This window comes from Passer montanus, unplaced genomic scaffold, assembly GCF_014805655.1.
Source record: "Passer montanus isolate IOZ18808 unplaced genomic scaffold, ASM1480565v1 scaffold4, whole genome shotgun sequence".
Taxonomy (NCBI): Eukaryota; Metazoa; Chordata; class Aves; order Passeriformes; family Passeridae; genus Passer; species Passer montanus.
In genome coordinates this window covers 7624286-7651350 of record NW_024368818.1, presented here as the reverse complement: position 1 = coordinate 7651350, position 27065 = coordinate 7624286, and the positions used below count along the sequence as shown (strand labels likewise).

Sequence of the window (27065 nt, the reverse complement as noted above, 5' to 3'; positions counted from 1 at the left end):
GGGATTTTAGAGGGTACTCCCAAGAAGTGTTGCAAAATAATGTATTTCTGATAAGGATCTAAAGTGAACAATGGATAGAAACTAATACAAATTTGGTTTCCTCAGCAATGATGCTTCATGATACCATAATTATTTGTTGTTTATACTACCACAGTAAATATTCTTTTATAATACTATTACTAGAAGTCTACAATTTGCTTTTGAGGCCTTTTATTTAGTCTAAGAAAATGTAAGCTAAATCAGCTCATTTTAAGTAAAGGAAGGAGGAAAAATATAGTAAGAAGCAATAGTAATAATTTGAGGCACATTTATGTTCTGATAACATAAAAATTAATTTGCTTCATAGTCTGAACTGTCACATTTAGGCCTAAAAATCAAAATTATTTGCATATCTGTTTATTTAGGAATGTACCAGAAGTCTTGAAGGGGGATTGGGAGGCCATGAGAAAGCAGACTATGTGAAAGCACCAGGGGAACAAAGTAGTGGGAGAAGCTCTCATGTTCTCACCTGTTGAAAAAATGGTGGCTGTAGTCCCATCCCAGCTGTCTGTGCCTGAATTCAGAGAGCATGTGGAACAAGCAAGTGGGATTAGGTGTCCATATATGGCCACCAGTGTGGGTGGTTACAGAAAGTGCAGCAACTAAAAGGATGGGAGCGTTGCAGGGCACGGAGGAGATGGAAGGATCCAGTGCTGTGCTCTGTGTGAAGGGGTTACTGCACTGTCCAGGAAATTCCTTATGGGCCAAACTGACCCAGAACATCAGGGTGAGGAGCAGAGGATGGATAAGCAGGTGTGTGGTACCTCTGCTAAATGCAGTCAGGAGGTGCAAGTGCAGGAAACCTTCAGGCAGCTGGAGGAAGCCTCAAAGTTGCAGGTTCTGATACTCATGGAAACCTTCAGCTGTGGTCGAACTGCAGTAAGGTAGAATGCAAGCAAAATAGGAGATTTCTGAAGCATATCCAGATGATTTCTTGAAACAGGCAGAGAAGGTTATAACCAGGGTAGTCCTGTTAAACCTGCAGCTAGAAGCAAGGAGGAGTAAGGCTGGAGGTGGGCAATGCAATGGCAGCCTTATAAGCAGCAACTCTGTGCTTACAAAGTTAACAGAGAGGTAATAGAAGAGTCAGAGCCCTGGCTTTAAGGAGAGCAGCTCATTTAGAGATCTTCTTGGCATGATCCAACAGACTTCTACCCTGTAGAGGAAGGGGTTCAGGAAGCTGATCTTCCAGGACATTTTCCTCAAAGCACTGAGATTATCCTTTTTGATGTGAAGCAAACCAAGCAAGCATGGCAGGTGCTTGAATGGGGAACTCCTGACAGAGCTCAAATGCAAAAAGTAGGTCCACTGAAGATGGAAGCAGGAACAGGCTCTCTGAAAGACTACAAAAACATGGCTCAAGCATGGACCTGTAGAGTATTTGGGAAGAGGCTTGTCTTTGGCTCAGTCTGCTAAGCAGTTATGGAGTAAATTCATTTCTGCGTGTATGAAAGACAAGGAGATGATTTGGAATAGCCAGCATGGATTTACCAGAGTAAGACAGCCTGAACAATTTGAATGCTTTCTATGATCAAAATATTGACTCCATGGACAAGGGTGAAACCAGTACAGTTGTGAGTAGATGTGTTTAGTTGGACTTTAGCTGGGCTTCTGACCTTACCTTCTATGCTATCAATGGCTGGGATACAGTTTGGGTGCATGAGTGCTAAGGTGAGTGTGCTGTGGGCAGCATTAATTATGCTGAAAATGTTGTGATTATCTGTACAAACCCCAGTTTGCAGCCAAGTATTGGTGGTTGATGGTGTGCCTTAGGGGCTGTTGGGGTTTTTACTCCAGCCAGAAAATACATACCATGCAGCTGCTCATTCACTGCCCACCACCCCACCCCCAGTGGGGAGGAAAATTAGAAAGAAAAGTAAATTTTGTCTGTTGAGATAATAAGTTTTTAATATTGAATCAAAACAAAATGTAATAATACTAATTATATTAACAATAATGATAGTAATGAAACAAGAGAGAGTGAGAATAAAACCCAAGAGAAATAAGTGATCCACAATACAATTGCTCACCACCTACAGGCTGATGCCCAGCTCATCCCCCAGCAACATGGTCAACGTGTAAGACTACATCTGTAAAAGCACTTGAACACATAAATCCCACTGTAGAATTTTTAAAACATTTTGTGGTGCTGGTCTTTGCATTTTAGGAGATCCTTTTGAGAAATAAATATTCTTTCTTTTTCTAGTAGGTCTTGTTGCCTATAATTTAAATACTTCTATTTTCATAAAATCATGGCGTGGTTGGGGTTGAAAAAGACTTATAAAGGTCATCTAGTCCAACCTGTCTGCCATGGGCAAGGACGTCTTTCACTACCTCATGTTTCTCAGAGTCCCATCCAACCTGGCCTTTGAATAGTTGCAGTGATGGGACACACACGCAGCTTCTTTGGGCAACCTCTTCCAGTGCTTCACCAGCCTGACTGGAAAGGATTACTTCACTGTCAAGGATTTCTTTCTTATATCCACCTAAATTTACCCTCTTTCATTTTAAAACCATTATGCTTTGTCCTGCCACTACAGGCCCTGGCAAAAAGACTCTCTCCATCTTTCTTATGAGCCTACTTTATATATTGTAAGGATGTCTTGTCTCGTCTAGACTTAGCAACCCCAGCTCTTTCCAAAACCATTATGCTTTGTCCTGCCACTACAGGCCCTGGCAAAAAGACTCCATCTTTCTTATAAGCCTACTTTATATATTGAAAGGATGTCTTGTCTTGTCTAGACTTAGCAACCCCAGCTCTTTCCGTCTCTTGTTCCAGCCCTCTGACCATTTTTGTGGCAATCCTCTGGATTTTTTCCGACATATCCATTCTTTCTTGTACTGGGTCCCAGAGCAGGACATCTACTCCAAATGAGATCTGGAAAGCAGAGAGTAGATGGGGAAAATCATCTCCCTCGACGTGCTGGCCTTGCTGCTTTTGGTACAGCTCAGGATATGGTTGGCTTTCTGGGCTGCAAGCACACATTGCCAGATCATGTCCAATTTTTCCTCCATCAATCGTGCCAAACCCTTCTCATCAGGGCTGCCCTCAATCCATTCATCCCACCAGTTTGTATTGATACTGAGATTGCCCTGACCCAGGTGCAGTACCATGCACTTGGCTTTGATGTACTTCTTGAACTTTTCATGGGTTCACTTCTCAAGTCTTTAAAGCTCCTCGGATGGCACTGTATCCATCTACCAAATCAGATGGACCACTCAGCTTGGTGTGATGTGGAAACTTGCTGAGCATGCACTCAGTCCCACTGCCTGCATCATTAATGAAGATATTAAATATTATCAGTCCCAACATGAACCCTTGAGGAACATTGCTCATTACTGGTGTTCATTTGGGCATTGAGCCACTGACAATAAATTTTTATCCAATGCAGCCAGACAGACATTTCCTTATCCTTCTGACAGTTCAGGCATCAAACGTGTGTCTCTCAGATTTAGAGATGAGAACGTTGGGGACGATGATAGAAAAGGATTTGGAGAATTTAATGTAATTTTTACCTTTTTTAGCATTTAGAACTTGGGAGACAGAGAAAGGGACACATTAAGCACTGGTAATGATATTGTGTACTATAAGCATTACTGGTTTTATTCCTCTTCTTCCCCAGAGGACTGTGTTAGAAAGACAGGAATAGTTTATATTAAGGCACTTAAAATATTTTCCTGTGTTTTAATTAATCTCTAGATTTACATACATGTGCATTTTTCTTTTTAAGTTTCTTTAAGGATTTTCTTTACATTTTTCTCTTCTTTTCATGCATTCTGTTGTTTTTTTTCCTCAAAACATCAGTGAAGGAGTAATTTTTTTGACAATTAGAGGTTCATTTTGAGTCTGTATAAAATCTTACCATGTCTGTATACATTACTAAGAGGAGAAAAAAATTGTATTTCTTCATCTTAAATGTTTACAATATATAGTAACGATTTCTTAAAAAGCAATACTGAAGACGTGACAGGCATGTGAAAGTATTTCTCATGCATGAGTTGTGCCTTTCCCTACCCCCACCAAAAAGCTGCCTAAATAGATTTTTTTAACCACTCATCTTTATTAGTACACATTCCAAAGAGTAGCAGATTACTGTGCGTAACTCATGATGTTCATTGATTCATTGGAAACCACTGTTCTGCTCTCTGAGCTCCATATTTCATCTGCCTTCTTCTCAAGTATCAGGGGTTTTTTGCATATTAAAGATTTTTCAAACAGCCCCGAGACAAGTGTCAGGGAAATTAGATTATCATACCTCTGGAGAACTGAATTTACTTGGATACCACTCTTCAAGGTGCTGCAGTATTCAATTATCTCCTGAGATTTCATGCTGAGTTATGTTTAATAGTCTGTGTGCTTCCTAACACTTCTTAATGGTTTTTTTTTTATTTTTTTTCCAAACTCAAAACAAATAAATGGTTTGTGCTTTGAAAGGATGATAATAAGCATACATGTGCATAATGCTGGTCAGGATGAATATTTTTTTTATTATTATTATTTGGTGCTGAAGACTTTTAGCCAGTTAATTCTCATGGCTTCTCTTGGAGAAAGAGGGATTCTGCGAAGAACTGCTAGGATGATCATCACTATGCACCATTTGTTTCATGAAAGAAAGAGGTTCATCCATAGATGAAAAATTACTGAGTTTCATCAATATATTAGGAGAATAAAAGTAATGTAAGAAATAAAGGTTCTTAAACTAATGAACAGTGTTGAGTCAAACACAAAGTAATGTAGTAATGGCCAAAAAAGCTAATCTATATTGGAAATAAGATTATCTAGTAAAAATGGAAGAAGGTTGTGGAAGAAGCACCACATGAGCTTTATAGAGTAAAGATTGTAAAGTACTTTTAAAAGATAAAGTCATGATTCTTGTCTTAAGTTTAGATTTTGTCCAGGTGTTGTGTCATAGAATGACTTTTAATGTTTGAAAAAAGAAATTGTGTTGTTCTAATACCATGTGCTTCCAGTAGACTGTTTCTGTACCAACGTTTAAAAATGGCATACATACACTTTTGGGGAAGATACAGTATTCAGCAGTGCACAGATAGGGAGCAAGGATATTTGGTAATTTCTAAGTAATAATGGTGGTTTTGTATGGATAACACCCCTTTTTCAGATTCAAACATACAGTAATGATAAATACTGCAGAAGACTTTGAAAATACTATATGCAGTATAAATCACCCATTATCAATAACCAGTCAATGAACTTATAGTACAAAATAATAAATTCTCCTGTTTTACGTTCTGTAAAATTGTGTTCCCCAGTCCTGGGCTTTGTATCGTCTTACTTTTGCAAATGTCCGTGCCATTAGGAAAAATCAACATTATCTGAATAATCCAAGAAGAGCCCAAAATAAATAGAAAGTGATCCTGTTCAAATTCTCCATGAAATCTAGGATTTAGTTTTGTAAACTAAGGGTCAGAAATATTGTCTGTCTAGAAACACTACTATGGTAAAAGAAAGATCAGGCTTCTGAGAAGATAAAAAACAAAGAACTGTCAGGATTTTATTTACTTGTCAAGAAGAAGTAAGTTTCTGAAAAAGATGCCTGACCCTTTCATAGACTTTGCCTCTCTGTTTCTTATTGTGTCTCACTGTCTGGAGGGGAGTTCTTCTTCTGACTGTTTGGGTCAAGTAACTCCTCTCTTTTATTAGATACACTGGTCTTTGGCAGGGCTTTTAGGAAATTAATTCACTTCCTTTTGGACTTCATCCTATGCCCAATACCTAAGCAATATTTTCAGGAAGACCTTTTCTCCACTTGCTTTTCACTGGAGTGCTATGTCTACTTGTCAGATTAAAACAAAAAACAACTCAGATTCTGACCAGTCAAATGAAACAGCCTCTTAAGTAAAAATTTTTTAAAAAAATTTTAAAAGCGAAAAAACCAAAACCAAATAAAACAAGCCACCAACAACATGAAACCAAAAACCCAAAAAATACCCACCAAAAACAAGCAAACAAACACAACTGTCAATTGGCAAAAGCCCCTTTGAAGAGCGTTTCCTATCTTGGTGACTGTATTTTGCCTGTATTGACATCTGATGGACTGAATCCGCTCTGTAATTACTGGAAGGACTTTGGGTTTCACTGTACATATGCACAGAAACACAAATTAACCTGGTTTTAGGTTCATATTTTTTTCCCATAGTGTGTAAAAGTTACATACATCCTGTTGGGTAGTGAGTTGGTACAAAGACCTGCTTGTGGGGAAAGAAGAGGATTCAGCAGGCACCCAGGACTGGGCCCAGCTGCTTCCTGATGCCAGGAACAAGCCATCTGTGTTTTATCAGATTGCAAGCAAAAGCACCAGATGAAATACTCTATTGAATTGTTAGAGATGAGCTGGGAATAAATAACATAGAAAGGTTTAATTCCCTTTTCCTGATTCGGCATATTTGAGTGTGGGCAGGAGTAACAATAATGAACGCTCCAGAGAATTGGAAGAGGTTTTAACTCAAGGTAATATACCCGTGCTACGTAATGAGGAACAGTCATGGGTTTCATCTGATTATCACCAGTATCTTTGAACTTTATTACTTCAGTCTTTCACTAATCTTTTATTTCAGCCTTGGAGTGGCTAGACACAGTAGCTTAGCACTCTGCTTTCTAAAAAATGAGGAATAAGTTACTGAATGTGATTTCATTGCACTTAGATAGAATGTAGGGTTGTTTCCCAGGCTGTTGGGCACTTCCACAGACTTTTTACCTTTTTCAGGTGAATACATTACATTTGTGGATTAAGTCTGTGTTTGTTGAAAAGAAGCATTTATTTTAAAAAAGCGCCATAAAACAGATACTCAGATCCAACACAAAATCTGTGGATCTGGACTTCTGTAAATTTACTCAAGTGCCTATAAACCCCTTTAAGTGCAATGAAGTACTCTAATGAAGCATGGATTTAATCTTCAGGGACTGTCCAACTTGAAGATAGCTCACAAATCCTGAAGAGACCAATATCAGGAGCAATACCAGGAAAAGAAAATCCCAGGGTGCTAATTTGTCAGATGTGCCCATTTTATTGTCTGCTCTTTTGGATGCCTGGTTTCCTGCTAAATTTTCTCCTTCCACTTTGTTGGAAAATCAAGACCTTTTGAAAACTCACAAAGAGTCGATCCAGTATAAAATTTGATTTTTAAATGTATTTTGCAATCCCAAGTGACTGACAGTACCCTCTAGGTTCATTCTTTCTTAAATCACTCTTCATAAGCATATCCCATACAGGTAGCTTGTACTGCAAGTTTTATGACTTTGAAATTTGGCCATTTATGAGAACTATTTGTTTGGACATGTCTGCTGTTATTAGGGTTACTGCACAAAAGCAGATTCTCAGGTGCCTTTTCAAAACACACATGGAAGTTCCCAAGGATAAGGTTAGGCATTGGCCTTCCTAATATAGGAAAGTTAGGTATTTTGACATGTTTTAATTATGTACCTTAAAAGCATCAATTCAGAATATATTTGTAACTTCTTTAAACCTGAATTATAATAAACCTGCAGGATAGAAAACCCTTGGAGTGCCAGAGTGTAATGGAAGAGTGTGGCTTTTAGGTGAGAATGTGCAAGAAGATATGATGAGGTACTTAAAGACAAGGTAGCTTTTAGGTTTGAATATTACTGTGTTGCAGCATAAAGGCCTTTTCTGGTACCACTTTTGAGTGGCATGAGACCACAAGTTCAGTTCCTCGTGGGTTTCAGTTGACATGCAAGCCTGGAGCATGCCTGGAGCAAGTTACTGTGCCAACAGTGGAAGTTGATTTTCAAACTGAATGGTGAAAATACCAGTTTGCTGCAATTTACCTCCCTGGTAAATGTTCTGTAGCATTTTAGTTTTAGCATGGGAGGCTAGGGTTTTTTTTAAAGTTTCTTTCTTGGCCAGCTGTTAAGTAACCTGAGTATTACGTGTCTGAGTACATTCTAGGGTAGAAGACTGCTTTGGCTACTGCAATCCACTGAATATTTCATACACTTCACCTGCACAGTTCTCCTCAGCCAGGAAACTGGTAATATTGACATACTGGGATGCTGATAATAAACTGTCAAAAATGTCATGAATCCTAAAGAAAACAACTATGCTTATCTATGGTAGACATGTTTGGTCCTGTTTTAAGTGTTCGGTTTCCAAATAAGGCATGTCATTTAAAAATCAGAACCTGTCACTTCATATCTTTTTGAAACAATCATAAAACATATACAGCAGCTTTTTAAACCATGTGCCAAAATTGTGCCACATATGTTGTGACCACCCTGAAGTTGTAAAACTGCATGTATATGGAGGATATATTACAGAGAGTTGCACAGAACAGGTGAACATTGTCTAGAAAGTGAATAATCTTATTTCTTGGGAAAGAAAGTATATCAAGACAATATTTAACATCAGAATAAAACATCAGTTCCTGTCCAGACATGATTTTTCATGTTTATTAACCAAATTCACCTATAACATTTAGTATGTTTTGTGACAAGACAGCAGTTTCAGTGTCCACTCCTAGTCCTTCAAAGGAGGGTCCCCTTCTTGCCTGCCTTCCCTCCAGATGTAAAGTTTTGCCAGAATGCTGGGATTTCGTTTTCATATCTGGTTCTTTGTTATCTTTAACTTCTTTTTGTCAATTGCATTTTCACCTGGCACAGAATTAGTTGTTATACAGTTAAAACTCAGTGAATGTATTAAAGGGGTTTTGGAATTAAATGCTCTCAAATTTTAATTATATCAGATTTCAAATATTGAACCAGCTTCTTCTCCTGTGAGTAGTTCCAGGCAAAGTCAATACGAATATTTTATGAGTTATACAACGGGATTTGTCCTGCCTTTTATAAGTAATCCTAACACCCACGCACAGAATATTCCTCTAGTTCTTATTCTGTGAAAATGCAAGTTCGAATGTGGACTGTGTAGTGACTTATCTGTTATGCTGAAAAAGAATGATAGAAAGGAAAATGCAAAGTAAATTATTTAAATTATTTGCTCCTAAGCATATTTCAAAAGAAAAAAAAATGAAAATAAGAATATATGTGTATCCAATATATGTCTAATTGCATATTTTTGATCATCCTACTTTTAAATGAATTATTGAATATCCATTTAGAATCAAGTTGTTTTATTTTCAGACTTATAAGCATGAAAAATGCCTCTGAAGTGTCTTGTTCACCTAATTAAAAATAAAAGTAGTAATAAACAACTTGCCCTACCTCCGAGTCTATTTGGTTTCCAAAGTCATCTTTTTTGAGTCCTTTTTCTGCACGTGTACTTGGTACAGCACCTGGAACAATGAGACCTTTGAGCACAACATGACTTATGTAAATACAATTGTTCCTATCAAAATGCCTAAAATTTTATCCACATTCTCTACTACAGGCTGTATTGTACAGGCCTATATTTCAGATAGTTGTCTCAGGATCAGAATAACCTTTTTAATCATAAAAATGCATTAACATCAGACTCTTTCACTGGAAAAGGACTTGTTCATTTTAACTACCATAGAGATGAAAGCTAAATGGTGAATATTAACATTCTCAGGAAGAGATAAAACCTTAAATAAATATCTACTAAGTAATTACAACTCTTTTTTCATGCACAAATACCTTCCTAAATGAAAACATTAAGGATTTTTTTAAATCTTTATTTAGTGATATACAAGATGACATCATCAGTAGAATGCTAAATGTATGCTGAAACTTGTATCTTGTATTCTTCCATGAATAGATGCTTTATGTTTTCTTCATTATATTAAAGAGAAATCTCTCCTTTGTGTCTGTCATGAACAACCCCACAGAACACAACATGATGCTTCAGAGTAGCTCCAGGCCATGGAAGCAGCCTGACTCCAGGACAGAGATCCTTGGAGGGGATGTGGGGAAAAACAATACACAGGACGACTTTGCAATGTACACAGTCCTCCCAACTGCAGCAAGGTTGTTTGGTTTAAATGTCCTGCAGTGTGTCAATATTGAGATTTTTGTTCTCCTATCATCTCCAGTGTTAACAGCTCAGCAGGGAAGCGCCTGCTGCTGCTGCTTATATCTGTGCAAATTGTCTCTTATGAAACCGTCTCATAAGGGACGTAGGCAAATGTCCAGTTTCTGTAATGGTGATGTTTGTTTATTTGCAATTAATTAGCCTGAGATTTGGCTCAATGATTTGGAACCTGAGTTAGCAGGTAACTTTAGCAGGAGGAATGAGGTCACCCTGTCTTTTGTACTTTGGGACATTGTACCACGTACATCCCAGCCCGGAGTCACGGCACAAAGCTGCCATGTGAGAGCGCCTTGCGGCTGCCACTCGACATAATTAAATATCACAAGCAAAACACAACGTGCTTAAGGAATTCTGTGCAATTTTACAGCTGTAGCCTGGTCTCTTGGTGACACTTTAGGATCCTCAGCAAGGGAGTCAGGGGTGATCCCACTTCCTTCCACTCTACTTCCAGAGAAAATGCCCTCAAGGAATAATTGTGGCCCACTGCTCTTTTTTGGAATAATGTTTCAGGGCTCGGGTTGAAAGGGTTGGATGTCACTGCTTTAAGCAAATTAGAAAATTCAAATCTATATTGTATCTCTTTAGGAAAATAAGAGAGTTGAGGTAATTTATAGCATTTAAGATACTTACTGTGAAATAATGTCTTGTCAATCACATTGAAAAGGGCAATGGAAGCACAAGCCAAAATACACAAAGAACTATGAGTGGACAGCAGGTTTTTCTACACTGGTTTTTCAGCAATAAGCATAGATAGTGTTGTTCCTGGCAGCAGTGTGTAAAGAAAATTAAATAATACTGGCTTTTAAATGGATTATCATCTGCTGTAGATTTCTAGAAATGGATTTTAATTTCCAAGTACAGCTGTGGAGACCTCAAAAAAATTGTCAAAGTGGGATTTTTCTCTTTTTACACTAGTACAACTGAAATTCAACCTTATTAACTGTTTGGGGTTTTTTTAACTTAAAGTCTAAATGCCAAATACATGTTCTAGGACTTAAAAAGTATCTTTGTATCTTATATCCACTGAAGAGTTCCTGCGTTCTCACTTTTCCTCATTCCTCTCAGATACAGAAGGTCCCTCTGTAATGTCTTATTTTCCACCTCCTTAAGTTTTTGAAGCCAATTCCCACATCCTCTGCATCTTTTTCAGATATCCTTTTATAAACTAATTAGCCACTGAAGACAAGAGTGCATTAAATGTTTCCCACCTTTCTGATAAATATTGTTTGTACCATGGTGCAGAGTCATTTTCTCTGTCTTTTTCTGCCTTGGTGAAAAACATTGTTTTCATACTGTGGGTTTGCTGGAGAGGTTTAGACTAAACCACCCAGGACGTGCTCAGTCCTAATGATCATGACACAGTGTACTCAGGGGCATTCAGTGACACTTGCAGAATTCCATACTTTCTTGACCAGGAATACGGAGTGGGTGTCTTGCTACCACTGCTCTCCTGGGTAAGAATTATGCAGATACCAAATTGTGCCTATTGGTTATATTCATGGAGATGCCCTAAATGGAAATATTTAAGCAACATCCATTTTTATTAAAGAGATGTTTTTCACTCTTTTGAAACCTTAGTAATTTTTTATCCTGGCAAGTCCAAGGCAGAAATGCTCACTTCTGCGCATTAAGACTTGGGATTACACCAGAGTGTGCTTTTCTGTGAATAAACAGCTGTTCAGGGGGAGGAAAATACCCAGCTCTGAAATGAACAAAGTTCTTAAGATCATTTGCTTTCAAAATGGTCAATGCAAGTGCCATTGTATAATGAAACGTCACAGGCACTTAACTTTTATGGAGCAGTTATTGACTGGCCACTGTGTTCATTTTCAGACATTAATGCCAAGGTCAGTTGAAACTAACCCAAGTCCAGATCAACATATATTTCATACTAGAAACTTGCCAGGATTTTATTCACAATTTTATTCCCTGTTCTGTTTTCAGACAGGCCAGTCACAGCTTTCAATATCTGTATTCTTTTACATGTTAACTTTTTATTATACCTTGCCCATTTCCATGTTTCCAACTAAATGTCACTTTCTACAGCTGAAATTGAATTTGAATTGTTAAATATATTCATTCTACCAGAGCTTTGAACATGAGTTTATGATTACTTCTTGGCATATAGGTTGCCTTAGTGGGATGTAATAAATTAGTCTAATCATATGGTGAGTACTTACTTCATTCTGTGTTTGTTCCTGCTAGGAACTGAAATTGTCTCTGTAATTGTATGCAAATCCCTTCACCAGAATAATCAAAGGAAACCTATGTGTAGCTGACCATCCTCCACAAGAGAAGCATAAAAGTTACCTAACTTTTAATTCCACTTAAATGAAATGTTGTATCTTCTTATGTGAAATGTAGATACAAAATAGAAGAACAAAATTTAAAGCATGTCGGTAGCAGATACTGTGATAATATTGCTGGTTGCTTTTAGTCCTGCTCTTTACATATGCATAAAATTATGTTAATAGTGTTCAATGTCCTCATTGAACCTGAGAAATAATAATATTTGGATTTTTCATTTTAAACATGGAGTGTCATCTCCACCGAAAACTACATGAGACATGGTGGAGGTTTTATGAGTTGCCTTCAAGAAGGTGCCTCTTTCCTCCTGTTGCATGACAAAGGATACTGGATGAACTAGCTCAGAATTATCAAAATTCAAATTAGTCAAAATTTCAGTTGAGATAAATTCTCCTGTAATTCTTTTACTCTAAGGCATGTTTTGTATTGGCCTCAAATCATCTTGATTTGCTGCTTTGACCTCTGTCAAATATTTTATCATTAATTTTTTTAATGTGGACACCAAAAGGAAATTCAGCCATGTAGGAGTAGTCCAGTGTTGTCTGTGAAGATCCTATCATCTTCCCCGTTCCCCTGTATAAGTATCTAGATGTTACATTAGCTGTCTTACAGCATTGCTGGAAAAGATCCGTTTTGTATATCAATGACTGTGTTAGCAGTGTTTGTGAAGACACTCAAATAAGGCAAGGTTACTAAGTGCCTTTTACCATGCCTGTTCTTTTCAAAGGAGTACTGAAAAGAGTTAGGAGAGGAGGAAGCCAAAGCAATCAACAGTCTCTGCTCGTTTCCCTTCTTTGAAATTTTTGTTATTTCTTTGCATGCTGGTTTGCACAGGTTCATATAAAGCAGTTACAGATATGCATATATACATATGTATTTACTTGTTATGTACATATATATGTACACTAGTAATGTCTTGGGATATTTAAAAGAACTTATTAAAATGTTTTCTCGCACTTTTTTTATCTTCTTTTTTTTTTTCTTTTTTAATTGTAGGATTTGGGGTGGTTTTTTTTAAGAAACTCAGATTCTTTTTAAGAAACTCAGAGCCCTTTTCAGGGTTTAGTTGAGAGTGATATTTGCAGTCCCTAAGATGAAGTGCCTGGCAGGTGCATTATTCAACATCGTAGAATCATAGAATCATTTAGGTTGGAAAAAGTTAAGATCAAGTCCAAACATTAACCCAGCACCTCTGTGCTCACCCCTAAGCCATGTACCTCACTGCCACTCTACACATCCTTTAAATGCCTTTGAGGACAGTGACTCAACTTCTTCCCTGAGCAGCCTGTACAAGGGCTTGACAATGCTTTTCATGAAGAAATGTTTCCTGATATCCAATCTAAAGCCCCTCCAGTGCAACTTGAGGCTGTTTCCTCTTGTCCCTGCCACTTGTCAGCTGGAAGAAGAGCCTGACCCCACCTGGCTGCACCCTCCTGTCAGGCAGCTGCAGAGAGTGATGAGGTCCCCCTGAGCCTCCTTTTCTCCAGGCTCAACACCCCCAGCTCCCTCAGCTGCTCCTCACAGCACTTGTGCTCCAGACCCTTCCCCAGCTCCGTTGCCCTTCCCTGGACACGCTCCAGCCCCTCCATGTCTTTCCTGCAGTGAGGGGCCCAGAGCTGAATTTGAAGCCAGGTAAGGGCAATGATCATTGTCATTACACTTCAATAAAAGCCACTATATTAAATCTTCAGATGTTCCACAAGTTTCTGCTCCAGTTCAAAAAGAAGGAGCCTCATCTTAATGCTGATCTACATAAGAAAAGCACTGAATTAATTTTAGGAACTGAAAGAAAATCATATATCTTTAGGATTATCTTCAAATTGTTCTTTGTTGGGGGAGCAATTGGCTTGTAATAAATTTGTGGTCCATGTGTCAGTTTAAAAGATATAGTAAGATTTATTTCAAACTCACTTCAGACCAGTGGTAACCATAATCGTAGCATTCAGATTTTAAGTCCTGTTTTCCCAGGACTTATAACATTTTCTGAAAAAGGTAAATACTTCAAAACGTAGTTTTCAAAAACATCTTAAATTTATAATCAGAAATAATTTGTCTGGGATCTACAAATAGAACTTATGGTAGGAGTAAGGTCCTAAATATTATTTGCTATGTAGCTACCAGTAAATAGTGAATATGGACATGGCCACAAATGCATAGAGATAGAATTAAGGTTGAAGGTCTTCCTTCAAAAGAATGCTTGTTAATGTGAATGCCTGTTGTTTCAGTCTGAAGACTGTTCTTTCTGTTTTCTCTCAGGCAGATATTCGAAATGACACAGCCAATAGGCAGAATCTGCCAGGTATTTTATAGTAAAACACTACTTTTCTAACAAATCCCTATAGAAAGGAGGCAGAAGAGTTGACATCAAGATCTTAATTTAGTGCCCACAGTCAGATCTGTCTTAGGGCACAGGTATCTCATTGAGGCAGATCCCTTAAGGGAAAAAGTAGTTCGTGACAATATAAAGACAGCAGCACAATATATTAACTGGAATACATTAAGGTACTGCTCATTTGAAGGTACACCAGCTCTTGAGAGCTTTAGCTCACAGTGTTAGCACTTTGACATGGTTCTTTAGGATGTTATTTACACAAACCTCTTGTACATTTGTATACCATCACAGGGCAAAGTAAATCCTGTCAAATTGAGACTAGAGAGGTAAATTGTGGGCAGGCTAGCAATTTCTGCAAAATAGCTATGCCTGAATGAAGATGTTGTGCAAGAAGGATAATTTATTAGTATCAGTCTTACAAACTATAGGTTTTAGCAAAAGTAAGAATTTTGGCAAAAGGGAATAAGGTAAATATTTGAACTTACTTTATTTTCTTCCAAAGTGGATTCATTTTTTCCTCTTTTCTGCCCCTTAATTAAAAATACTGATAGACATTTGCCCTAATGATTGTCCCAAGATGGCGTATCAGATAACTGGTTATTTATAGAGACTACATAGATGGTCTGACAAAAGGGTAAGCATAACACATGCTTCTTTTTTTCCCCTCTCTTTTGTTCCACTTGTTAAGTCAGTTGCTGGGGGGTTTTAGGCAATAGTTTGTAAGTTTTGATAGCACTGCGATTACATGCAGTTTCTAATTTAGCATTTAAAGTTCTGTAGTAAAAATTTGCTAAAATTTGCTAAGTGTCTCCTTGCAGCTTGTAAACTACAGAGGAGCCAATGACCTCTCGCCTGAGCCAGTTGTAGCTGAAGCCTATGGCATAACTGAAAACAGACAAATAAAAGCAAATAATACATAAAATGCTAACAAGGTACAACAACTTGGTTTTGGCATTTATCTGTAAGTACCTTTGGATGTTTTCATCTTCGTGCATTCTTGTTAAATGCAAGATTATGGGCCTGCAACATTATTTTGAAGGCTTTTAGTGAAATGGGAAGAGTAATGGCATCTGAAAACTGTGAAAGCTCAACCAAAACTATAAGATTGGCTTTAAAACCATGGCTTTTCTTCAGTCCCTCTCAAGTTCCCAGTTATCTCTATCACTTGGCACTTTGTGGGACACCTTTACAGTGTTTTTCATATGAAGGCTGCAGACTCTGAAATGCAAAGAAGGGGAAAATCTTGCTGCTGAGTGGGTGTAGCATTAATGGGACCTGACATAGCTTGAATCTTTGATCATGAATTCCCATTGTGATGTAAGCCAAACCTCCTCCCATATGCTCCCTGAAAACACATTTCTTAGGCTATGTTGTTCCACTTAAGATTAAAAAAAAAAAAATGAAGTAATGTTTGTAATATGTTGACAGCATTTTCTTGTAGTTTTGTGTTGTCCTCAGGAAAGAAGGATTATTAAATACTGCAGATGAAAGTACCCATCTCAAAAGGATTAAGGGAGGGAATAACAGAAAGTCTGACCATAAACTATTGCAGGATCTTGTTTTGAAGGTGTCTCTCAAAAACCAAGAAAATATTCAAGGTCATAGTTGTCAGGGAAGCAAGAAAGTTGATCTCAAAGGGAGTTTCCTTTATCACCAAATATTCCAAAGTATTTGAAATAAAAATATTATAGAAGAGATGGCTAAATTGGATCCCTTATTTCCTCAGTTTTGGTTCAGAACCATGTATAGTAAAATTGTTGTGATCACTGATGGTATAGGTGATTCACAGTCTACATCATAGTTGATCTCTTTGAAAGTAGACAGAATTTGGAAAGCTAAGTAAGCCCAAATATGGATTTCTCAAAAACAGATTATGTGAGATAAAACAATTTTCATTCTATTACAAAATGATTTTGTTTTCTAGACATTGGAAAAAAAATATGTGTCTCATTCTAAGGCAAGTTTTTACACTGCCATGAAATTTTGCTCAATCAGTGCATTGGGTTTGCATGGCAGGGGTTTGGTAGTGGGGGTCTACAGGGGTAGCTTCTGTAAGAAGCTGCCAGAAGTTTGCCACATATCTGATAGAGCCAAAGCCAGCTGGCTCCACATTTGCCACAGACCAAAGCCAAGCCCACCCCGATAGCGGTAGCACCTCTAGGATACTGTGTTTAAGAAGGAGAAAAAACCATGAAACAGAGATAGAAGCGAGACTAGGAGAGAGAAAGGGCTCTGCAGACACCAGCATCAGTGCAGATGAAGGGGTCGGATGCTCTCGAGGCCCCAGAGCTGAGGTTCCCCTGCAGCCCTTGGTGCAGACCACGGTGAGGCAGCTGCGTTCCTGCAGTCCATGGAGGTCCACAGTGGAGCAGATTATAGAATTATAGATGGTTTGGGTTGGAAGAGACCTTAAATGTCACCTAGTTCAAACACCCCTGCCACAGACAGGGCACCTTGCACTGGACCAGGTTGCTCAGAGCCCTGTCCAGCCTGGCCTTGAACACTGCCAGGGATGGGGCATCCACGGCTGCTCTGGGCAAGAGTGACCTTTTACAGCCATATGCGTAGATGGTTTGGGTTGGAAGAGACCTTAAATGTCACCTAGTTCAAACACCCCTGCCACAGACAGGGCACCTTCCACTGGACCAGGTTGCTCAGACCCCTGTCCAGCCTGGCCTTTGAACACTGCCAGGGTTGGGGCATCCACGGCTGCTCTGGGCACGAGTGACCTTTTACAGCCATATGCATAGTTGAAGAAAGGGGAGGTGGAAGGAAGGTATTAGAGATTTTTTTCTCACATTATTCTACTCTGATTTGATTGGCAACAAATTAATTTTCCCAAGTTGAGACTGTTTTGCCCACAACAGTAATTGCTGACTGATGTCTCTCTTTCTTTGTCTTGACCCACATTTTCCCTCATCCCATCCAGTTGAGGAGTGAGAGTGATCGAAGGCTTGGTGAGCATCCAGCCAACGTCAACCCATGGCAATGAGCTAAAGAATTTTTTTCTTGATGAAATTTCTAGAAGACCTATCAAACCCTGATCACACTCAAACTCAGAAAGAAGTATATGAGATTCCCTGTCAAATAAAGAGGTATTAAGTATTGATCCATTCTGGTTGCAGGGGTTTTTTTCCAGTGTCTTTGTTAATGAATTGTATGAAGAAATACAAAATGCATTTTTTAAGCTTGCAGAGGATAAAAATTTAAGAGGACTGTGTGTACTCTGGAATACATTTTTTAAATACATCACATTTTCTCCAATGTACTTCAGGAAAAACTTGGATCAATTGCAACATATCCAGAGGAAAGCAAGGAAAATTGTCAGAATTGAGACTAAAACATTTTCCACAAGGAAAAAACCGAGAGAATCATGTTTCAGAAACAGAAGTGCAGATAAAAAAGAAATGTAACAACAGTCTTCAGTTACATAAAGGATTGCTTTAAGGAAGAAGGGAACAAACTGTTCTCCAGACTTACTGGAGACAGGACAAGAGTGAGTGGCTTTAAATTATGCCAGGGGAGACTTAGGTTAGACTTTAGAAATCATTTCCTAATGATAAGGATAATTAAGCAATGCATATATTACCTAGGATGTGACTGAATCCTCTTTAGAGATTTTTAAGGACAAAGATATCTGTCTACAATTTTTTTAATATGCTTTATATGTCTTGGGGGATGGAGGGTTAAAGAGGAATAGATTCAAATATTTCTTGAGTTCCCTGTCTTACTTTCCAACCCCTGTATCATTTCTGTGAATCAGACCCAAGAAGGACTCAGAACACACCTGTAGTTCTAGCTTCCACTCTGTCATAGGAATTGGCCAGTTTGTATGTTGTTTTGTTGAAAGTTCTGGCTCCAGCTCACACTGTAGAAAAAAAGCAGGGGTGCAAGTGATTTTGTTTAAGTTCTGGAAGTTCTATGCTGACCGAAATTTGAAACAAAACTGTATGTTAGTGAAAAGGTAATAAACACAACAAGGAAAAATTAAATATACATGAGTTTGAGTGATTGTGGTTATTGGTGGAATGTATGGTCATGCGTTACTCATACTGGAAATTTCTTGTATGGTTTTCATCACTGTATTTTCTGTATTCATCTCGACAAGATTTGGCCAGATAAGATAAATGGTAGTTATTTTCACTAAACATCATGTCCAAACTCCTTCAGTATTCATTGAAGAAAAAGCACCTTTGAGATAGATATCTAAGACCAAAAAAATTGGATTTTTTTATGGGTCACATGTCTCTCCTTTGAAAGCTTGGATGATTAACTTAGACAACTACTCTATAAACAGCTAGAATTAAGCAACATTAATCCAGTCCTGAATTTTAAATATATTGCCTTATCCTTACCAAATTATTTATTGGTCATTCTTCACTTCTGCTGTGTGTTGAATTTATAAAAAACTCACCCTAATATTAATTCCTATAGTTGGAAGTAGCTTTCATAAAGTAGCTCCACCAGTGTATGGGGCTTTTGCAATCATAGTAATCTTGGGAATGAGATTTATTCCTATTTGAAAATTTACTAGCCCTGAAAGAGAAGCAAATGAATTTGCATTTCAGTAACGTGCAGCATATGAGCCCATATAAGCCCATCTTTGGAAAAGACTCATGTTTGTCAGAGATGATTTCTATGCCTGGGGTCATAACAAACATATTGCATATGCTGTTTCCAAGTTTACTAACCTGTTATCTCACTAATTCAGTATTGTTAGTCTGCTAAACATAGTAAAATACAGTCATAATATGTAAATATTGGATCCTCTTCATTGTAGAAAATTAGTAATAAGTTACTGGATAAAAGTTCCAAAATAAGAATTATTACTAGGAGTGCTACTGTTTGGAGCAAACAGCCACTTCTCTGTCTGATTCCTGGCAAGCCCATCAGGAATGATTGCTTGTGCTTAGAGGGTTGAGGAAATGGTTTCCCAGAATGAAAAGGCTGCTGGAAGATGAAAGTTATTGAAATTTATTATAGCACTGTAATTGATCACTGAACTATTTTCTGGTGAAAGCAAGCAAGCAAGGAAAAAAAAAAGAAAAGAAAAAGAAAAACAAAAAAAGGAGAAAAAAAGGAGAGATCTGCATTCCAGCAGAAAAATAAGTCAAGATGGTAATCCTATAACTCTTCAGTTTATTCTGAACATGCTGAAGAGATATAGATATCAAATTTTACTTTTTATTTAAATTGAAATAAATGAAATCAAATCATATCCTGCTGAGATGAAATTGGTTAGAGGACAGACTAGCTGAAGATAAATAAAAAAGTCTGACAGGTAACTTAAATTTTAAAATCAAAAATATTTCTCATGATTTCAGCTACTTGGGTGGAGGAAGGTTGTATATAGGCTCCAATCACAGTGAGTAGGAGGAATCCTGGACTACAAAATTGCCCATTTTACACACTTTGGCCTCCAGAAGATAGCCTACTCTGAAGAAGTACTGATATCTCTACAGCACCAGTTGCACATATGCTTTTATTTTTCTATGGCTGATCCATTTTTTGGTGAAAAAATGCCAGTGCGTTGTGGAATGAGAGAAAAAGGCTTAAAAATCTGAGATTTTGTTTGTAATATATTTAACTGTAGTATCAACCTCAATGCATGGATTTCTTGCAGTAGGCATCTCCAACTTTCATTTTACAGGAAACAAATAGACTAATGTTTAATTTTCATGGGGGGGAAGGTGGGGTGGGTGGGGTCACGGGGATTTTTCTCAGCATTATCACTGTGTGTTATCTTTTGGCACAAAAAAAAAAAAAAAAAAAAAAAAGGCAGTATGGTAGATCATTACAGTTCTACCTGACCAGAGAACAGAAAAATGAGAGAAGGGATCAAGAAAACAAAATCTTTGCAGACTTGCCCTTTTGATGTTTTGGTTCCAGTATATTGAGGTGGAATTGATATTACTAGTCCATAAGCAATTGTTAATAGTATCTGCATTTAAGCAATGACCCATAAAATACAGTTGGCAGACTTCTCATCACAGGTCATTTGAGAAAAATTCCCCAGAATACAGTCCCATCAAGAGGAAAAAGAAGTCCTTTTTGCATATAATGTCCTCGCATGTGGGAAGGACTTCAGTTGAGCTTTCAGGAAGTTCTGTTGGCATTTTATTTAATTCATAGACCTGCTAATTGAAAAAAAAAATAAAAAAAGAAAAGGTAAGCTCTGTAAAAGACCAGGAACTTCTTGATACACATTTCCAGGCTTCAAAGTTATGCTTGGGCACAACCATTTGTCTTTTTTAATAAATGAGTTGTCTGCATTTCAAGGTTGAATTAGTTGATGAGGAAGGGTTGCTGTAAAAATTTGTGAGAGAACTTAGCTTACTTTTGTATATTGGCATAGTCCTAAACATTTAGTTAAATAATAGTGTTTAGAAAAAACATGGATTGTGCAGCTCAGCTGATATGAGCTAGCCTAGGGATTTTTTTGATTACTTGTATGCAACAAACAGTGTTTCACAATAAATGGGAGGGAAGGTATTCCAGAAAATGAATCATTCATCTGTCTGTAGCATAACTGAGGATAAGCAGCAGGTAAAGAGAAAATAAATACCTTTCAGATGACAGCTATAATATTCATGTCTGGTGTCTTGTGCAAACATCTTTCTAAAGATTAGGAATTTTGCTTAAATAGAAATGCAGCATTCAGTTTCTGAGAATTATCCTAGGTTAGTTTCAGAGGTTTTTGCCTTATAAAATGTTTGCAGAAATCAATTTTATTTCCTTGTCAGCTGTAGCCAATTATTTTGGACAAATAAGCATTCTCTGCAGCATGTCTAATTTTTATCCAACTGAGCCTGTGAATGCTTTTATTCATTCTGTGTAAACTTCATCTTCGTCAGTCTGTTATATTAAAAAGCATTCCTGCAAACTGAATAGATGACCATGCCACTGATGACTTGCACAGGGATTCTGAACTCTTCTGATGGAGAATATTGCACCATGTCCACTTAGTGTTGTTTAGCTGTGCTGTGCCTACATGTGAAAACTCTCATCTAAGTGCAAGCTACTGACAAGAAGCTGCAGAAGCTTCAAATACCTAAATGAAGGCAGTTGCTAATGAAATGTGGCAAGTGAAACCTTGATCCAAGATAGAAGAAAAGGTTTTCTGTGTGTTTGTGTGATATTTGTCATGCTTTGTGCTGGGATAAATTACCAGTTTGATCCAAACGCATCTTAGTGAAGTTGTCCAAATGAAATAAGAAAGGAAGGAGGGAATGTCAATTGCTGTTTCAAACACCATTCATTCTGAATCAAAGAAAATGTTAATTAGTGTCAGGAAGCTGAATTAAGTAAATGTTGACTGCCTTGGTAGCACAGATCAAGTCAAAGTTACAGTGTTAAGTGAAGCAGGAACCCCTGTAACATTGGAGTGGCTTTAATACTTGTCTATATATGGAAATGAATAGGAAATGAAGCAAGAAATACAATGCTTGAGAAAGAATCTCGTCATGATTTGCAGAGATAATTACAGGCAAAAAGGAGATTGAATATAGCAACAGGAAAAGCAGAATAATTATGCAGCAATTAACAGGAAAGCTGATGGTTCTTTGAAAAAAATAACAGTCATTGGGTTAAAAATATATGCTGAGTACAGAAATGTTTTAATACTTGATGCATTGAGTATTTGAATTCATTTCCTGCAATAAAATACTGTTTCATAAAATAAATGTCTAGCTTATGTTAAAAAATATGTTCTGCATTTTATGTATTTATTATAATTGTTAGTATTTTTATCTAAAATATGTCATCTGAACTGGGGGGGAAAACCTAAAAAATGTTCATTTTGGAGTGCTGATGCATAATGTCATAAAGATAAGAAGAAAATTTATATTTTAAGTTAATATTTAAAAGACTGCAAATGTTATAGGAGCCACTAGAAAAACAGCTACTCCTAGATTTGCAAAAAGATTAGTTTCTCATGTATCCAAAAAAGGCCACATTCTAATAACACTGTCATCTAATTTTATTTGACTGGAGGCAAACTCAGACTTCCGTTGTGTTGTAGGTCTTCTGCTAATTAGTTAGTTAGCAACCACACACTCAGAAACGCTCTTTCTGAAATGTAACTTACTAAGATTCCTCTTGAAATTTGTGGGGATGTCTCTTAGTTCTTCTACAGGGAACCTGCCACGCAGTGGCATTTTTAAGTGCATTAAAATGACACCTGGGGGTCACTGCACTCAGGCATGGGACACTCCTGTTGAAGAGAGAAAGAGGCTGCCACTGGATAACCCCATCACTAAGGAAAATTTTTAAGAAGTGAAATCTTTCATTTAAAGCTAGTAGGGAAAATTCTGCCAGCTAATGAGTTAAAAGCCACAATCCTGTCGTGTTTCTAGACAGGAAGGCTTTCTCTGAATTGTGTCTCTTTTATGAACGCGTTATTGAGAAACATGTTATATCTGTCCTTCTGTTCTTTTTGTATTTTTAAAACATCAGCTCTAGGTGTGAGATGTACAATCTTCATTACTTTAAACAAATTCCCCACTTATTCTGGATGAATAGTAGAATAACACATGCTTCCTGATTCAGGGTATATTTGAGCAAGTCAAGACAAGTTTTGCAAGCTGCTCTAAGTCAGGTCCAGGGCAACCTTAGACTGTCCTGCAGGTTCAGGGGGAGACCTCTTACAGGACACTGCCTTTCCCATCTGTGAACATCCTCCAAAACAACACAGGGGGCGTCAAATACTGGTACTGATAAAGAGCAATAGTCCTGCCAGTAGTAACAGTTAATGCTTCTCTGGTGCCCTTCATTCATTGACCTCTAATCTCTTTGCATACATTGATTCAAGCTGTATGGCTCTGAAATAGTTCAATATAATTTCTATTCATGCATCTATACTAGCATATAATTTATATGTATAATTAAATTAAACAAAGAATTCTCACTAGGAAGCATTAGAAGCCGCTTGGATTAAGTGTTGCTATTAAAAAAAGAAACCCAAACCAAAACATTTGAATGCTTTAGTGGTATGCAAAATACTGCTGCTGAATGAATAGGCTCAGATTTTTCCTTTGCTGTGTCCAGATACAGAAATTGTACAAAACTAGTCTGAGAAGCTGAATGCTTGAGTGGAAGAGTTTGTGTGTATGAATCATATGAAGATTATCCATAATGCTCAGCATTCTGATCACTCCCAGTGATTGTAAATTTTGTTAATTTCGTACTGTATGCTGATCGTGACAAGCAGCGTAGGTAGGATTCAAATATTCTCTTATTCCCTTCCCTGCAGCAGCACATGTTAAGAGACATAATATTGATTAACGACAATTCCTATTCAAAAATGCAATGATTGTGTTACTAGTGTATTGTATCCTTCTCTTTTAGGTTATTCAATACTTCAAGCAATTATGGAAAAAGCAGGACAAAATAGCTGGCAAGTCAGTGCCATCTGTGTGGAGAATTTTAACGATGCCAGCTACAGGCGACTTTTAGAAGATCTGGACCGAAGGCAAGAAAAGAAATTTGTAATAGACTGTGAAATAGAGAGACTTCAGAATCTCTTAGAACAGGTAACACCTGCTTTTAATGTTACTGTAAACACGTTACAGAAACTCCAGATGAGATTGCATTTTGTTTATTTTATCAATGGAAATTAAATTGATTATTTTAATTTTATTTTTTTTTACTTCATCAGCGTATATTTTATCAATGGAAATTAAATTGATTATTTTAATTATTTTTTTTTTACTTCATCAGCGTATGTTCACTTGCCTGTTCTGCTCTCTTTTCATCTACAATACTTGTCTTAGCAGCTGGCATGTCAGGGCAGGGAGTCTCTCCTTTCCCCCTCAGGACCTTGGTGGAGAAAGGTGCCAGCAGTCAGGGCAGCCGCACATTTGGTCCCACTTCCCAGCACCTCCCTGCCTGATGCCTCCTGCATCAGGGTCAGAGGGCTGCTGGAACAACATGGTATTGTTGAATTGCCAGTGTGTTCTTAGTCTCTACCTTCATGGGGGTAAAGCTCTGCTTTGTTTGAGGGATGAAAAAAATCTATTTTAAATCCATTATTCTTTCTGTTTGCCAGATAGCATAGGTCATGCATTTCTAGCTGTAAAAAGATTTAAAATTATTGTTACAGATATTTAAACTGATAGTTTTATCACCTTAGCAGGGTATTTAGGAACATAAAGCGCAGTGAATAAAAGTGCTATTGAACTGGGAAGAGAGGTCAGGTTCTTCCATCAGTTATCCATGGAAACTGCTGGGGGAAAGAAAATGCTGGGTCAGACAGACTAGCTTCCACTGGGTATTATCTATACCAGTGTGCAAAGTGAATATCAAACCATGCTGCTCTGATGTGGCAAATCTATCTCTATATAGTGTTTATGTGTAAGCTGTTTCTTAAATAATGGAAAAAAAGAAATTATGCTTTGAAAGAAAATTTTTGCCAAATGACAAGAAAATAAATTATGGTTAACTATCTGCATCTCTTATGATTCCACATATTACATTGCTGTGGTGCAAGTTCACTGTTCAGTACCTCCTGCTGCTGCAGGAATTGCAGGGAATGAATGCCATCTGCTGGTGCTGGACCTTCTGCCACCACTCTGCTTCTCTTCGTTAATACGTTAGAGAATTTTGAAGATTTTCTTGCAAAACTGTTCATGATGCATCTGCCCCTGAAGTCACTGAAAAATGAAATGTCATTTTTCATACAGAAATTCATAAAATAGTATTCATAAATGCATAAAACAGTACTCAATGTCATATATACATCAATTTTTCTTTCAGTGGGAGAAGGTAAAGAGAGAAACTGAGAATTAATAGTATAGTATGGCTGATATAACAGAACTTTTTCTATGACTATGGCCAAGAAAAGAACAGACAATGCCATATTGCTACAGATAGTCACTTGGCCATTATATCTTTCTTTATTCTGAATGCCATTATGTTTTAATACATACTTTCTACAGCTTATAATGAAATCCTCCCCCAGTCCAGCCTACACTGTAGTAAAACAGAACACCCATGTGAGGGTCTTCTAAATTACATTCAGAAAAACAATTTCTCCCTCACTTCTGTGTGTGCACATGATGTTACCTGATTTCTTTTACAAGGCATGCAAATGCAATGTAGAAAAAGTATGTTCTGTTACCACAAGTCTTGTAGTACACCCACCATCCTGCGTAGGTGTTCCTACTGGCTATCCACTCAGTTGCAAAGGAAAATGAAGTCACTGAGTACATGTTTGGATCTTACTGATCTCATGTGTACATTTCATTTTCAGCCAGGAGCTGCTGCTTATTTTCCTTCTAGATCGGCAGCTGCATAGTCAGTTCATACAGGTCTGGATTTTGCATGCATAAAATAGGTAGCTAATGCAAGCATGCTAAGAAATAAAAATGGAGTTTGTGGCCACAACAGGCTGAATCAGACATGGTGAGTTTGTCTCACACCTCCACAGGACAAGCCTTAAAGCTAATTGAGTTTTTTCATTAACTGCACAGGAAGAGTTGAGGGTAGGAGTTAACACCTTACATGCAGCATACTTGTATCACTTTTAGGAAGTGATTTATCTGGCTACCGTCTAATTTTGGGTGAGTTAAATTCTACCTAGGAAATGAGCTTTTTTTGTACTTTTGCATATATTATTTGGTCCTAAGTGTAAAATCTTTGCCCTAAATATATGCTACTGAAGTGAAAGAAACTGGCTTGTGGGCTTACAGAATTTTTTTTTCTCTCAGTATACATCTCTTCTTCACCATCTATACATATCTAACATATACATATCTACATTTGTATGACCTAATTAAATTGGAAGTCATGTGTCATGTGAATTCCCTTCTTTCCCAATATGCCTGGAGATTCTCTCCATCCTTCTAATAAAGCAGGGATGGCATTACAGGCAGGCTAGAGAAAGTATGCAGAAGAGCTGCAGCTTTATTTTTCCCTGTGAAGGTTCTGGTCTTCCTAGACAAGCTGACCTACAAATGAGCCTTGAGTGCTGGCTTGGGATTCCAATATGAGCCTCAAAGACCATATGCTGCTTTGAGGATGGGCAGTCAGAAGCAGTCTCAGAAACAAAACACCTAGTTTTCAAAAAATAAGAATGAAGAAATTAGCAAAAAGAAATTATCCCAGTGTAGAAAATGCAGAAAACCAGCTATTTTCAAATATCAGCCATTGACTTTTTCCCTTTGCTTGGGGGTTTTAATGACCTGTAGCAGACAGGTAGGGTGGCTTCACAGCTTCACAGATGGACTAAAAGTTGGCATGTTCTTCCCTGCATACACCAAGGAATTGATTAAGCTTCAGTGAGTCTAATTAACTCAACTTCTTTCCTGCCTAGTTCTCCTGTAATTGAGAGCCTAAGTTGTGACTATACTGTAATACTTTGCAATGTACAAGTAAATGTTCTGCAGAACATTTAGGAAAAGTAATTA

At 37.6% G+C, this 27065-nt stretch overlaps 1 protein-coding gene across 4 annotated transcripts in view; it reads left to right on the top strand.

The window, feature by feature from the left end:
* GRIA4 (glutamate ionotropic receptor AMPA type subunit 4) overlaps window positions 1–27065 on the top strand; it is a 214321-nt gene that overhangs the window by 100406 nt on the left and 86850 nt on the right. For all 4 annotated transcript variants that reach the window (XM_039718279.1, XM_039718281.1, XM_039718278.1 and 1 more), the window contains exon 4: window positions 24007–24191. In XM_039718279.1, coding sequence (XP_039574213.1) covers window positions 24007–24191 — 185 coding nt within the window. The remainder of the gene's footprint in view (window positions 1–24006; window positions 24192–27065) is intronic.